Here is a 15469-nt window from a genome sequence, read left to right as displayed (position 1 = left end):
CTGCAGTTTGACTGTTTTTAAGTTACTGCAGTTTGCCTGTGACTCTTTGATTTTTTGACTTTTGTATGACTGCTCATGTAGTCATAATACAGTCATTCTGCAGTCAAATTTAATAGGCAGTCAAAATGCAGTCAATTCAGTTTTGTGATAGAAAGTTCAGGAATTCATGGTATTTCCTGTAACTTGGCTGCCTAGCGACTGCATTTTGACTGCAACTGTCACTAAAACCACAGACCTTTAAGGAAGTCCTGCAATAAATACTAGGTCTGCAGTTTGACTTACCTTTGACTGTTCAAGCCTTTTTGCAGCTGATAAACAGTCAAATGTATTTAACATGTTTTCTATTTATAACTTTTATGTAAAATTGGATCTTATATATCATGGAGTCATGGGGTTAAATAAAATGAAACTCGGATGAATAATAATTGAAACCTGTAAAGCATGGATCTGTTCCAGCTAAAAACTTTATTAACCGCGCGGCCATGGGCCGAGCGCGGTTCTAGGTTTACCCGGGGTTTATTATTTTTTTTTTTGTCGGTGACCAGACGCAGACCTCCGCTCGGCCAAATTTTGAGTCACGCAACGTGTGATGTTTTTGCGCCAGAAGCTGTTAAAACATAAATACACGGACAATTTTACGGATATTGTTTTCTTTTTTGTGGATAAAATATATTTCCTTTTCGTTTTATCAAAGCGTTGGATTTAAAGGGTATAATAAATACGCTAAAAAAAGGTACTACGTCAGCCATGGAATGTGTTGACGTTGCAGCTTTCACTTTCGCTACGTGACAAATAAGATCGTGTTTACTTTGCAAGTTTATTTCGCCAGAAGCGACGTTTATTAATTTATTTGTAATTTTGCGAGTATTTCTTGTGGTTTTAGGCAAATGAAGTAAATTCTTTGGCTGTTTCATCGCAGCGAGTTCATAGATCGGAAGGAAAATTAAATATTTGCAAGCCAAGCAACGAACTTGTCAGAACGTGCAAGGATTACGTCATTGGTAGGGAAATAACCACCGTACTAAAGATAGCCGTGGATAACGCAATTCTTGAATTATGTGACTTGTGTGACTTCTTTGCTAGCCCTTTACTCAAGGGAAAAAACTATTTAATTTAATCGTGATTTTTAAGAAAGAAAGCTGTTGTTAATAGTGTTCGTATCTTCATGCCCATACGTATCCCGAAGAAAGTTCCAGATTAAGACTATTACGTCATCAGAGATTTCACACCGGTTACGACTGATGGTGCAATAATACAGTTTGTGTTGATCAAGTAATGTGGTGTCTACAGTAATCAATGAATCATCAAGGATTGCTTTGGAATGTACACTGCGTTGCGACTGTAGTGCTAAGAAAACAGTTAAATTTTAAAAGCGCGGTTATAAGATCTAACAGATCTTCTTGTTTATTTTTCTTTTGCAATTGACTAGAAAAATACAAATTGTAAAATAAATTTATATGGAACAAAATTGTTTGCAACAAATGCAGCTGCATATATTACGAGCTGGGAAAAAGAAGCTCAGCTTCAGGCATTTCAAATATTTCTATATTTACTATCTTGGCTCAAATATATAACTAATATATCTTAATCACGAAGGCGCATTTAATTATATAATACAGCCAGTATCATTAACATAGATCCTAATTTGAAACTTATATAAACTTTGTATTTTTGACTTGTAGAGTGATATTATTTTTCTTATCATGCGGTATTTTGTGTGAAAAGCAACTGCCATTTTCACGGCCAAAGTTTTAAATTAAAAAACCAACTTGTGTTAATAAAAACTTACCATTAAGTATATTAAACGAATATACCTATAAATGAACTTAGAGTGTTTTAAGAGCTGCTTGGTTTGAGCCTTTGACTGCCTGTATCTCAAAAATGAAAAAATATCACTCTTTTCTGATTTCTTTTTTGGATTATGCTGCATTAGTTTAAGTGTTTACATGTCAAGTTACTAACACTTGCTATGCTACTAGTTTAACTATATGTATTACTGTCCACTTAGCTGCATCCGTGACTAGCATTAAAGCTGAAGCTGAGCTGCTTCTTTGCCTTCCTTGCAGCTGAAGTGCACTTGTTACGAACAATTTTGTTCCAGTCATACACCCTTTGTGGTTTGGACAGTTTGTTTTCTTTCTGCCACAGGGCATGGCATTTCTTTGCATAAGCTGAAAAATTATAACACAAAGAAAAGAGACAGATAAGAAATGAGAATTGCTCATTAAATCATTAAAACTGCTGCTGTATACATGAACAGTTTGTATGGTGCTTGTGCAGACGTGACCATTATTTTACGTTAATTCGCTGATCAGATTGAGAAGTCTTGCTATGCAATAATAATATTCAGCTACGAAGAAAGCTGATTCATGAGTAATAAAGTCAAGTTATAATTAAACTGTCTAAACAGACCTTGACAGAGCTCCTCTGGATCTTATTTTAACTTAAGATGACATATCAAATTATTTTTACCTATAATTGCATGTAATATCTGCTGTTGCAGAACTTTCCCTTTGGTTTTTGAGCCATTCTCCCGAAAGGGTACTGAGGTGGCCAGTTCCTCTTGGGTGAATAAAAGTGACATCATGGAAGTGATAATGTCCGCTGGATTAAATCCAGCCCTGTCATGGATGTGATGGAGCTCTACACAGGAGACGTACACACCTGCTCCAGTATAGAGCTCCTGCTTCCCATTTCCAGGAGAAAATAGATCATGGTGTTGACCCTGAATAAATAACACAACAATGATAATTACTATATAAACCTGATTGTAGAATCATTGACCTACGAAAAGCATAAACCACTAACGATGCAACCCAAATATTTGCTGGGAAATTGGGAAAAATAATCGTCATCTGTGACAGAATTAACATGATAATAAGACAGGTTACATAAATCATGCCCTTAAGGCTCTCAAAGAAAGAAAGTATCTTGATTATTTATAAAAGGATAAATGCTAACCCTACCAAGGTAGTCTACCCAGAATACCATTGGGTCATATCGTTTCAACATTTTTTCAATTATTGAGAGCTGCTCAACATTACTTCAATCATTATTATTATTATTATTACTATTTAAACAAGAAAATTAACAATAAAAAAGTGACTTGATGATTCGATGACTTCATTTCATCATCAAACATGAAATATGAAAAAATTAAGATATATATATGAAAATAGAAGTGTGAAAAAGAAGAAATACAGAATGTCATAAAACATGATTAGCGCTGCTTAAATTAAAACAAAAAGTTTCGCGCGTATCAAGTCTGCTTGAGTGTCATGTCGACAGCAGGTACAAATTTCACTTCAATCTGAGAACTATGCTAGACCATGCAAAGCGCTTGTCTTCTACACCAGAGTTCCTTTCGCAACAAAGTAAGAACTTGGAGGGTATATTTTTTAAATTAAAATATCCAGAGAAGCTTATCAACTCGGCTATCTATCACCCTCCAGACCTAATTCACGCACCATCTAACAGCTCCATATGGATGATAATACCGATCATTATGCCTTGTAAAGATCAGAAATTCGCTGATGTGGTTCGCAAACAACTTCGCAACCTCTGAAGAAAAATTGATCATGAATAGGCCTTATCACGGTTTTGATGAGTAGGCAAAGCGGGTAGAAATTACAGTGTTTGTATGGGAATCTGACGGCAAATATCTTTTACAAAAATCGAATTCTGGACAACTTATGAATTGTACGGTTAAGATACTTGGCAAAAGTTTTTATTTGCCAAGTTTGAAGTACTGTAGCTGGGTTAGAAAGCGTTCAGTTACGTTTTTAATTTTCCATACATTTGTCTATAATTTTCCCGCGAACCGCGTCAATTTGCGGGAAAAAATATAAACAAATGTATGGGAAATTAAAAATGTAACTGAACACTTTCTAGCCCAGCTACATCCTTCCAACTTGGCAAATAAAAACTTTTGCCAAGTATCTTAACCTTACAATTCATAAGCCTTACCTGGCCTTGGGAAGCACTTCCAGTCAGACACAAGTTTTTGGCTGTAAAGGCAGACTTTATTGTCTCGTTTTTTGACACTAAAGGTGTTGACGTGAAATGTTGTGTTTCACCCTTGGGAAATAAAGATAGCAAAGAATTAATGGATTGCATTAACATTTAAGTTACACCAAGATGCAATTGATTTGCCAAACATGTCTCATCATTTACCTTAAAACCATCAGTAACTTTCTGGAGATATTCAAGTACTTGAGGAGGTGGAACTGTAACATAAGTAAGATTTGGAAAACAAACCGTTAGTGTAGTTTAGTGATGCTGGGAATTTTCATAAGTGGCACCTGACTAGGTTTTTTAGAAGTTTAGCAATTGTTTAAATACCACCAAATTTTATTTGGACATGATGTCGAAAAGTTTCTGCAACCTTTCAATATTATTATGTTTTTTACTATATCAAAAATGATTCAATATGCATGGTATTCAAGTTTGTAATATTGCAGTCCTGACTGAGAAATAATAACACTGACCATACCTAGATAACGAAGCTCATCCACTTTCTCTCTGAGCAGTCTGATTTCAGCATCCTTGTCAAGACAGCTTTGGCAGTCTGAATCCATTGCCATGTCCATATCAAAGCTATTATCATTTTCCAGAGTGGTCAAGTCATCTGCAAGATGCACTGCATTGTAAATAGTAGATGACAAAGAGGAATTCAAAGAAGAAGTGGAAGCATTAAGTGACAAATCTGAGTAGGAATGGAGGTCAGTCAGGTCATGAACTTCTGGTGTAGTCTGGCCAGATTGCTTATCAAAAGTTGGAGGCAGTGGTTGATCAAGGTGTGGTACAGAAGCATTATTCACTTGTACTTCTGTTGGCTGATGGCCCGGCATTTGTTGTTGTGGTTGCAGCTGCCTTTGTTGTGGTTTCTGCTGTTGATGCAACTGAAGGTGCTGTGGATTCTGCTGCTGCTGCCCCTGTTGTTGTTGTTGCTGTTGCAATGGTTTTGGATTCTGCTGCTGTTGCAACTGGTGTTGTTGCCATGGTTGCATATTCTGCTGCTGTTGTTGTTGCTGCCATGGTTGCAGATTCTGCTGTTGTTGTTGTTGCTGGTATGGTTGCAGATTCTGCTGCTGTTGTTGTTGCTGGTATGGTTGCAGATTCTGCTGCTGTTGTTGTTGCTGGTATGGTTGCAGATTCTGCTGCTGTTGTTGTTGCTGGTATGGTTGCAGATTCTGCTGCTGTTGTTGTTGCTGGTATGGTTGCAGATTCTGCTGCTGTTGTTGCTGCTGGTATGGTTGCAGATTCTGCTGCTGTTGTTGTTGCCATGGTTGAGGATTCTTTTGCTGTTGTTGGTGCTGCCACTGTTGTGGATTCACTTGCTGTTGCAACTGCAGTTGTTGTTGCTGCTGGTCCTGTTGTTGTTGCTGCTGCTGCTGCTGCAGTTGTTGCTCTTCCTGCCACTGTTGTGGTTTCTGTTGATGTTGCAGCAGCAGTTGTTGTTGCTGCTGCTGCTGCCCTTGCAACTGTTCCTGACATTGCTGCTGGTTTTGAGGTTGCAGTGGCTGTTGCTGCTGCTGTTGCTCTTGCTTTCTCATCTTGTGTTCAAAGTACTCTGTTGCTGCCTTGTGCGAGGCTTCAATTTGCAGATTTTCTTTTTGCTTCTTAGCTTCCTTTTTTTGCTGCTTAGCTTGATTAGAAGCTTCGTTTTTTTTCTGTTTTTTCTCTGGGTCTACCTCCTGATCGTTTTTAGCCACCAACACGCTACGTTTTCGTTTCTTTGAGCTCTCGTTCTCACTAGTTGAAGGAACATTTTCTGATAGCCCTCTTTCCTTATTAGTTTTTGAAATTTCTTCAATGAGAAGATTCATTCTCTCTTCAAGCTCTTTTTTGTTTTCTGAAAGGAAAGTTATCAAAAGCCATGTCATAACGATCGCCAAACTGGTTCCAGTATTTGCAGTTATATTATTGTTATCAATTTAAATCAATTTGACTGTGTAATTTTTATATTCTGCCAAACAGATTTTGCAATTCTCAAAATTAAGAATTTAATACAATCAAGATACAATCTTTACAAATCAAACAAAACAAAGTTTCTACAGTTTCTTCCTGACACGACCAGTCTATCCGAAATGCAATAACTGTTTGAAAGGCATCCAGCGTAGCGAAGGTCCTAAAACCACTGAGCAACATGCCAATAGTTGTCGACCCAGCGCTGGTTAGACGTAGATAGCAGACATCGAACTTTTTAATGAAGTGAAGAAGAAAGGGAATGATTTTCGCTTCCTCGTAAAAATGTTTTTTTGGTCTGGAAGACAGTTTTAACAGGTTTTTAATAACAACCTAGTTCCTCGATGTCGAGTCGAATCGGCCATAGCAATATCGGAGACTTCAGATGAATCTCAACCGACGATCGCCATTCCAGCAATTCAGACACGAACAGCATCACACACTAAATCAAAATTAGTCGCTGCACTTCCTTTTGAAAGATTGTCAACTCAGTAAAATAAGAAAAAGGGGTGAAAACAGAAGCCAGCACTTCGTCTTCGAGACATAATGAACATTTCTCCGCGCCTCACTTCATGTAATTTCTCTGTTGTCTCTCGCTCATCACAACCAATCAAAGAGCGCAAAATGTGTGTGACGCTGTTGGCCTCTGTTTGAATTTCGGTTGCGCGAACTGTATTCCGTATGATCAGTGACAAATGTTGCTATGGCAAATGGAAATAATTTTTTTTCCGTGCAGCCCTTCATCAGTGGAAAAAGTCTAGATTTTGGTTTTAAATACGAAGCCAACCCGGCGTTTATCCGAGACCCGGCGTTTATTTGAGAAATTACGGTAAACAAAGCAAACCCCTGGAGTGTCACAGGTGGTCAAAGGAGAAATGTCACGAAACATCGAAAAGCACACTGTCACGCGATAGGGTGAACGTTGTAAGTTAAATTTTGGCGGTTCAACTTCATTCTCTGTATTAAATTCTGTGTCGTTTTATACTAAATAATTATACCCTTTTCTTACCCTCGACCCCTTTGAGTTTAAATTTCTTGTTCTAAGCTCCAATAGGAGGGTGCAAACTACTCTGTTTCTTGTTTTTAGAGCCAAAGCGTCTCAATTTTTTTGGCCGCTTTTGAAGAAGGGAATGGCATCACGGGCTTTACTAACAGAGATTATGGTTTAGGAGCAAGTATTAACAACAGTAGTGCAACACTTACCGCTGATTTGAACCAATTTTACAGTCCACGGCTTTCCTTCGGCTCTTATTTTCGTAATCTTTCCCTCTTCCCTACACTCTTTTGGGATCTTGGACAGGGCCATAACGTTGAATTCTTTCGTCTCCACCCAGAACACGATAACAAATTTTCGCTTTGACTTTGCCGGCTTTGGTGTTTGGGCACCTTCTTCGTCTACTTTGTCTTCGATCTGATTTTCGTGTAGCTTATTCAAATCGCTAGCAATTGATGAAAGGCCAGCCATGGTTTCGATAAGTGCTTTCCACGCTACAGCAAAAGCAACCGTCAGGATTTCACTTGAATAAACCGCCAAAACGTTGCGCATGTCTCTGCCAAGCAACCTTATCTTACGAAGATAAGAGAACCAATAACCCATTTTAATTTGATCATGTGCGTGGATAACCGTCAATAAGCACTAACTTGTAATATTTTATATCGTCTGGACTAACAGAAAGTCGGTTTTATTGTCGAGTCATGCTACGTTTTGGTGATAAAGCAACGAAAAATGCCCTTAACAAACTACATATATTATTTTCCAGTTGCGTGAGAATCTCGAAACAAATTCCGTGGGGTGATGAAATGACTTGTAAAGATCAAAGGGGCATGATCACGATATGAACTTGATCGTGGTCTCTGATTTCCACCTCATCTTGAACTTTTATATAGCGGCTCGGAGGTCAAAATTTAAATAAATTGCGGTCATGATCAAGCGCAACATCTTTTTTTAGCTCACATCCTCACATTTTTTCATTACGCTCAGCCGTTTTGAACAGATCTAGGCATATGTGGGTGCGTGTTCTAATAAACTACCAAGCTGTCATCGCCCACACTATTATGTTGCTAAAAGCCATGCCTAGAAGCCAACTCATGCGATGCTTAAGCTGAAAACGCAACCCTAACACCTCTTAATAAAAACTTTAGTACTTGCGTCATGCTTGTACCGTTTTTTTTTTGTCTGTTTCTTTTACGTTTTTCATTTGCTAGCTAGCGTGCGTGATTCGTGCGCACTGCTGGGGCCGAGGTGAAATCCAATGAGCGGAATTTCCGACACATGATGATAATCGATGCGGGACTGTTGATGGTATCGACACACGAATAAAATTTTAAAATCATACAAACGTTATCCAAATCAATCAAATACTTGTAAACTGCTGTTAGTAGCATCAATATGGAAAGGCCATCTGAGCTTGTGGAAAATTTGCATGCGAACATGACGAATGCAACTGCTGAAATCATCGAACAAGTTGTTGCTAGTTGCGTACCTGTTGGAGATCAGGCAGTTGAAAACAAGAAGTACGACATTCCGATTTTCACTGAAGAACCAGGCCCTGGACCTTGCACTAGCGGTTCAACATTACAAGACGAGTCAGACGAGCAACCTTCAAACGACATTCCGATTATCCCTGAAGAACCAGGCCCTGGATCTTGTACTAGCGGTCTAACATTACAAGAGTCAGACGAACTATTTTCAAAATATGCTCGTTTTGAGGTCCCGGACGAATATCTTGACTTGATGCACGCTTCAGCATCTCACATGGTTAAAGAAGGAGAAGAAAACGATAATTGGTTGGACGAACATATGGAAGAGTTGAAGAACCATTTAGTAGAAGAACTTACAACAATTCAGCAAGAAGTGAATCGTCCATTTACAATTGATGACGAGTGTGATGTTGAAGAGGAGAGCATTTTCTTGCCACCTCGTTTTGATCAAGCAGAAGGAGAGGGCTATGAATTCCAAGAAAGCACCGACAGCAAACCACTCTATGAAGGGGCGACAATCACTGTTGGCATAAGTATTCTTTTGATTTTGACTGTGGCAATTCGTCATTCATTAACGGGCGAGGCTTTAAATGACATTCTTTGTCTTATAAACCTTCACTGTTTATCGCCAAACTTGTGTCCAAAATCACTGTTCCAACTGAAGAGACACTTCCATAATGTCACAAACCCAATCGTCTACCATTACTTTTGCGCCGGATGTTTGGAGAAAATCACTGACAAGACTAAGACAAATATCTGCCCTAACATGATGTGCCAGCGAGACCTAAGGAGCGTTGGCGGTTTATGTTACTGCTTGGAAGTTCCCCTGATTTCCCAACTACAGTCACTATTCGCCAAGCCAAAATTCTTTAATTTACTTGATCATCGATTCAAACGTAGTAGGAGACCAAACGTGATTGAAGATGTCTACGATGGTGAACTCTACAAAGAGCACTTTGAACACGAGAACAGCTTCTTACGCGATAAGCGTAATTTATCTTTTACCTACAACACAGACGGGGTGCCCCTCTTTAAGTCTTCGAAGTTTTCCCTATGGCCGCTGTATTTTGCTATCAACGAACTTCCTTGTCCGCAGCGTTTTCAAAAAGAAAACTTGATATTGGCAGGGTTGTGGTATGGCGAATCAAAGCCAATCATGCTTAATTTCTTAAAGCCTTTTCATACTGCTCTGTCTAAGCTAGAAACTGACGGAATGGAAGCCAAAAGCCCCTCTGGAGAGAACTTTATTTCGAAGGCTATCCTTTTGCTTGGCACGTGCGACATGCCCGCTAAGTGTATGGTTTGCAACAGTGCACAGTACAATGGTTTTTTCGGTTGCTTAAAATGCAAGCAACCAGGCATCAGCGTCCGAACATCAAAAGGTGGTACTGTTCATGCATTTCCATTTGAATCATCCGATCCCACTGGACCTGCTAGAACTCATGAACAAACGCGTGAAGATGCGAGACAAGCGTTCGAAAAGCGCATGACTGTTGATGGAATAAAAGGGCCTTGCTGGTTTGCAGCTTTGAAATACCATGACCTTATTAGAGGAAGCGCTGTCGATTACATGCACTGCGTTTTAGAGGGAGTTATGAAACTGCTTCTTAAGTTATGGTTTGGCAGCGGCCATAGCAATGAAACCTACTGTATCGCAAACAGAATTTCCGAGGTGGATAATCGACTAGCAGAGATAAAGCCCCCTAACAACATTTCGCGCTGCCCTCGGTCCATCGAGAACCACAGCAAGTATTGGAAGGCATTGGAACTCCGTTCCTTTCTTCTTTTTTACGGAGCTGTAGTTCTGAACGGCATCCTTCCAGATGCTTGGTACGAACACTTTATGCTATTTAGTGAAGCGATCTTTTTGTTGTCTATGGAGCAGATAACAAACGCACAGCTTGTCCATGCAGAAAATTTAATAGAACACTTTTGTGTTACCTTTGCGGAACTTTATGGTATGAGGTACCAGACTGCCAACCTGCACTATTTGTTACATATTCCCCAGGATGTGAGGAACCTTGGGCCATTATGGAGTCATTTGTGTTTTCCCTTTGAAAACTATAATGGCGAAATATTGAAACTGTTTCACGGAACGCAAAATGTCCCCTTTCAAATTGCTTCAGCAATTTCTATCATGCAACGCTTACCCCAATTAGAAACTCAATTACCGAAGGGTTCTGGGGTGGAAGAATTCTACAAAAAAGTCACTTCCCCGCATGCGTGTACACGCGAAACAGAGATAGAACAGGGCATTTTTGCCATGGGGGGAGTAGAACAGAAACAAGTGGACGAAAGAACGTTTTGTGCGTTAGTAGACTATTTTGGATATGTCCCTGAATCAACTGGGACAAGGGTATTTACGCGAATGAGAAGAGGAAACGATGTTTACCACTCAAAAGATTACAAAAGAGTGAAATGTCGCAACAGTTATACTATAAAGTATTTTTCGAGTAAAAATGAAGTTTCATATGCGCAAGTTATTTTCTACCTCCAAGTCCAAAAGCCATGTGTCACCCCTGGGCCAGAAATGTCCACTCCAACAGTGTATAATTTAGCACTTGTCACGCCGTTGGAAAAGAAAGTAGACAGTCTTATCCAAGACAGCATCACTGGGGCATGTGCATCGCACATTCAAGTTACAAAAAAACCTAATCAAAACAAAGTTCAGGTTATTCCTATATCTTGTATTTTAGCAAAATGTGTATACATCGACGTGGCTGACTTTCCAGACCGCTCATTTGTAATTTCTTTTCCTAACCGATGTGAGAAGGATTAATTGTTTGCGAGTATTTGTTTACATGTAATTAGCGTGATATTGACCGGGTATTGATTAAAATTTTAATTTTCTCGCTACGAACTGACTGCGATCTTTAGTGGGAGGTTTCCTTTTTACACACAGTAAATGAGATGATTTCTCCTGTAAAAAAATAGCTACCAAAAACCCAATCAAAATTTTAAAAGTTTTAGAATAGTGTCGGCTTAAACGTGCTGCAAAGTACTTGGAAAAAAAACAGCGTGTCCATTTCTTTTTCTGGTTTGCTGTGTTTTCGAGTTTGCATATCGGGAAGCCGGCTTGAGCTTTCCTGTTACTACTTATCTAGACTGTTCTCAGCCTCTCTATTTTTCAGTCCAGTTCTCTCTCGCCGTTCTCACCGCGCGCTCATCGATCGAAAAATACGAAAAAATAGAGGGCTGTGAACAGTCTACTACTTATCACGCCAGCACCCTTCAATTATCACAAGTAAGGTCAGCTAGCCGGCCAGGTGACCTTTTTGTTTTGTCATAGAGAATCTACCCTTGAACGCAGATGCATTTCCGGTTGTCGCTTCGAGAAGCGACAACCGGAAATGCATCTGCGTTCGCAGGTTATAGAGTGTCCGTAGAGACTCCTGCGCGACGAGAAAAAAACAAAAACAAAAATGTCTGTTAATTTACATCGCATGCATATAGCACATGTTAGTTTCGCATTTTAAAGGAAAGAGAGTTACAGTTTTCTAGTACCTTTCGGATCATTTGGAAAGCAAGCATACCGCCATACGTGGCTTACCATTTCGTGACTCAAGCTTGAAATGGGAATTTAGAACGTGTTCCATGATTGGTTTTTCAAAGGGACCAATAAACTTCAGATATAGCGATCGAAAGTTTGCGCCATTTCTTACCGCGTGTTTCTAGCGCAACGGATCTGCTGTAAGCTTACTGCTGAACACAAGCGTTCATTGTTGTATTTGACTGCGGTTTGGAAACACTTTTACTGCTAATTCAGCTCAACTCTGAAGATCGAAGGCATTAAATTCAAATGTAGCACAAATGAATCAGGCTGAAATAAAGGTAAGCAGAGAGCTCAACAGCTATTTCGTCGTCTCTTATTTGCAAGCTTGCGAACGTATACAGTTTTATCAGTCGTGCAGATTCATTGTGTCTCGCTAGCTCGATCATTTATGTAGCGGTTCGTTTATAATTACATGCGTATATCTGTGGCTATACGCGAGAAGACCGGGAAGCCAAACTGCAGTCGTATAATTATAACGGGTTATTTCGGATTACAGCCTCAGCGGTGGACACAAATTAATTAATATTTAACGTAAGGTCGTATAACGACTTACTGATTGCATCAGAAGACAAACAACAGTCATTCAACAGCAAAAGCTGGGCTGGTAAATAACTGCAGCGTGGCTGTTGAAGATCATAGCTCGGTGCAGTCAAAGTGCAGCTAGCAGTTTTTGCTGAATTCTGTTAAATGCCTGTCATTTCACTGCTAATCAGCTGCAAAAAGGCTTCCAGTCAACGATGAGCCAAATCGCAGTCATTTTACAGGGCTTCCATTTTCGTACGGGAGCTGTCACATCTCTGTAAACGCTTTTCGTGTCGTATCCAAAATTGCTTCTCTTTTTTTTTAAGCGTTTTATGCATGTATGACTATGGAGACATAAGCTTACATTTGAATAATTTAGTCAGTATTAAACTCAAGTCAAATCAGCTTTCCATGGAAATCATGGCAATACAATACACTGAAGGGTTTCACAAAACCATTGGTCGTGGAGGGAAACAATGGGGGTTGTCTTTTTGTGGTCTTGGAGATTTTTTCATACAATAGAAGCCTGCAAATAATTTTGCCTTTAAGCAGGTCATTTGTCAGGCCAAGGACAAGTTTTGACCTGACAAAAAGTCAGTCTGGTTGGACAAAATTTTTTGGTCATTAGAAAAAATAAGAGACATTTGATATATTTTTGTATTTCGGTGTACACCCTTTGCCAAAATTCTAGTTGCAAATTCAAATGGCTTGAAAGTAAAGTCAACTCAGTGTAAAATCGATACTAGCACCAGAAAGGGGACCTTAACATTAATTATAAGTCAGGTATTATTTTACCTGTTGAAAATTAACAAATTTACAAACGTTTGTACCCCTAGTCATGCACACACCTAAATTTTAGGAATTTTAAAAATCGTGATTTCTCAAAGAAATTGTGGCATATTGCCTTAATTTTTTTCCTTATTTCTATTATTTGACATTTTAATCCAAGCTCTTCCTTGCTATGGGGCATTATATTTATCGTACAGATTGAAATTTCAGTTGTCATTTTGGAGAAGGGTCTGTTACATCTTGCTACGATACTGCTAGTGATTGATCACATGTGTGTTTCGTATTTTCCCGCATATCAAGTTTCCCAGGACATCTAAGGAAAACCATGGGAAAGCAACAAAACAATCTCCTGCATGGACTGCTTGTCAGTATAAAAACTCACAATTACATTCAGGGCTTGAAAATTGGCTGAAACGAATTCTTCGACTTTTTCTGAAAGCAATTTTCCCCTGAAAATTTTCAGGGTCGATTGAATAAAAAATTTGCCTAATGAGATGAAATTGGAAGTGGAAGTGGTCATGACTGCAAAGCATGACTAATTTGTACATTCACGCTTTACACAAAAACATGTGTGTGGTTGAACCACAGATCTAAAAAAAACTACAAAGATCTATAAAACTGATTGGTTACCTTTTAGAGGTTTTAAAGTTTTTGAAAGCGATTGCATTCAGATAAACAAATGTGAGAATTTCGTGATTTAATTTAAACAAATTCCTATGAAAGGTTGCATATTAACTACATTTGGCACTGTAAATCCTGCGGTGAGGCTTATTATTTGTCTGAATGAAAGAAATTGAAAGTGTGGCATTGGTAAAAAGGTCTGTTGCAGTCTGGCTACATGACCAGGCCATCAAGAAAAAAACTAGCCAGAATATAAACTGAGAACAATTCACTGATACAGTCAAACCTCTCTAATACAGACACAGAAGGGACAGAGCAAAGTGTCCATATTAAAGAGGTATCTGTATTGGAGAGGTCGTTATGATGGCGTCATTTTTAATTCTCCACTGACAGTTTAGAGTGTTTAGTAATGAAAATCAGGCCCAGAAGTAAACATGTTCTGGTATTGGTAACGGTGAATGATAAAGTGTCAATGTTTATAAGTGAAACTGCCAACAAGGAATGGTATATACTGCAAATTATCAAAACCTGGTCTCCAGAATGTCTGTAATATAAGAGGTTAAATTTGTATGAATTTGTTCCCTAGGGCTGAGATTTAGCATCCGTTGTCCTTTTCAGAGAGGGTCCGTATTATAGAGTTTTTTTTAGAGGAAATGTATGAGAATTTTGTCTGTACATAAGAAACTGTCCGCAGTAGAGAGGTGTCCGTATGGAGAGGTTCGACTGTATCTTTTTCCTAATTTTAATTGATTGAGCAACTTTTAAGTATGAAAGTCATAAGACTACATGTACATAGCAAGCCAATAAAATTCCACTGTGTACTGTAGAGTAAAATCACTGTAGTATTGCTTCATACCTAGTACAGTGTATGTAACCTAGAATTAGGATCTAACTCACATCAGTATTATTTGAGTAATAGAGCAATAGCTATCTATTATTTCTGTTTTTTAAGTTACCAACATTAGCTTTCCTGCCCACCCACTTCCACAGCAGTTATGAATTTTTCATTGTATCTTGTGTGTTCATAATCTTGTTGTAATTTATGTATTTATAATTATCTTGTACTGAGCCCCTTGATGGGCCTCTAGTTTTATCATAGTTTATTTCAAAGATTATTAGAGTGAATCATTTTCATGTTGTTTGTATGGGTAGGATTTAAAATAAACTGCTTGATTCGAAACACATGGTTCCAGAGTGACTTTCTACAACTAAACTGAACCATTGAAAAGCATTCAAAAGTTAGGATGGAAACTTACTAGTCAACAATTGGCAGCGATTCCTTAGAGGTCTGCAACACTTCAGACTTTTGCTTTGACAGAACGCAGTTCTAATTGCGTAATACATAAAAATTCGAGACCTGTGTATCTATCTATCTATCTATCGGGGGACACCAATTTGCCCCCCCCCCCCAAAAAAAATCTTCAGGGGCGAATGACGTCATGTCCATGCTTGTCGCATCTCCATGTGTTTATCTGCTGTTACTGGCAAGTTGCGTGTTTGAAGTTTGAAGTTAGAGTTATAGCGTTAAATGACCTT

At 38.8% G+C, this 15469-nt stretch overlaps 3 protein-coding genes across 4 annotated transcripts in view; 2 read left to right on the top strand and 1 right to left on the bottom strand.

Moving 5' to 3' along the window:
- LOC145478671 (uncharacterized) overlaps positions 1 to 15469 on the top strand; it is a 53743-nt gene that overhangs the window by 2538 nt on the left and 35736 nt on the right. The window contains exon 1 of one of the 2 annotated variants that reach the window (XM_081456770.1): positions 12126 to 12279. The exons of the other annotated variant lie outside the window; for it this stretch is intronic. Within the exon in view, the coding sequence (XP_081312896.1) occupies positions 12259 to 12279 (21 nt within the window). The 5' untranslated portion in view covers positions 12126 to 12258. Of the gene's footprint in view, positions 1 to 12125; positions 12280 to 15469 lie in introns of those variants that run through there. 2 annotated transcript variants of the gene reach the window in all.
- On the bottom strand, positions 1832 to 5904 carry LOC145478674 (uncharacterized). The gene is made up of 5 exons (XM_081456772.1): positions 4493 to 5904; positions 4174 to 4226; positions 3967 to 4077; positions 2473 to 2725; positions 1832 to 2171 (listed from the first exon to the last, which is right to left on the bottom strand). The coding sequence occupies exons 1-5, from the start codon at positions 5883 to 5885 to the stop codon at positions 2005 to 2007; spliced, it is 1977 nt and encodes a 658-aa protein (XP_081312898.1). The 5' UTR covers positions 5886 to 5904; the 3' UTR covers positions 1832 to 2004.
- Positions 8357 to 11994, top strand: LOC145478672 (uncharacterized). The gene has a single exon (XM_081456771.1). It carries the CDS (start codon positions 8357 to 8359, stop codon positions 11225 to 11227), a length of 2871 nt encoding a protein of 956 aa, XP_081312897.1. The 3' UTR covers positions 11228 to 11994.

The sequence above is a fragment of the Orbicella franksi genome, chromosome 2 (assembly GCF_964199315.1).
Source record: "Orbicella franksi chromosome 2, jaOrbFran1.1, whole genome shotgun sequence".
Classification (NCBI taxonomy): Eukaryota; Metazoa; Cnidaria; class Anthozoa; order Scleractinia; family Merulinidae; genus Orbicella; species Orbicella franksi.
This window is presented reverse-complemented; position numbering and strand designations above follow the sequence as displayed.

Coding starts and splice junctions, on each gene's coding strand:
- LOC145478674 (XM_081456772.1), bottom strand. CDS start 5,885: ATGACATGGCTTTTGATAACTTTCCTTTCAGAAAACAAAAAAGAGCTT. Junction 4,227..4,492: donor GGATGAGCTTCGTTATCTAG/GTATGGTCAGTG, acceptor CTTATGTTACAG/TTCCACCTCCTCAAGTACTT. Junction 2,726..3,966: donor GAAGTGCTTCCCAAGGCCAG/GTAAGGCTTATG, acceptor TTATTTATTCAG/GGTCAACACCATGATCTATT.
- LOC145478672 (XM_081456771.1), top strand. CDS start 8,357: ATGGAAAGGCCATCTGAGCTTGTGGAAAATTTGCATGCGAACATGACG.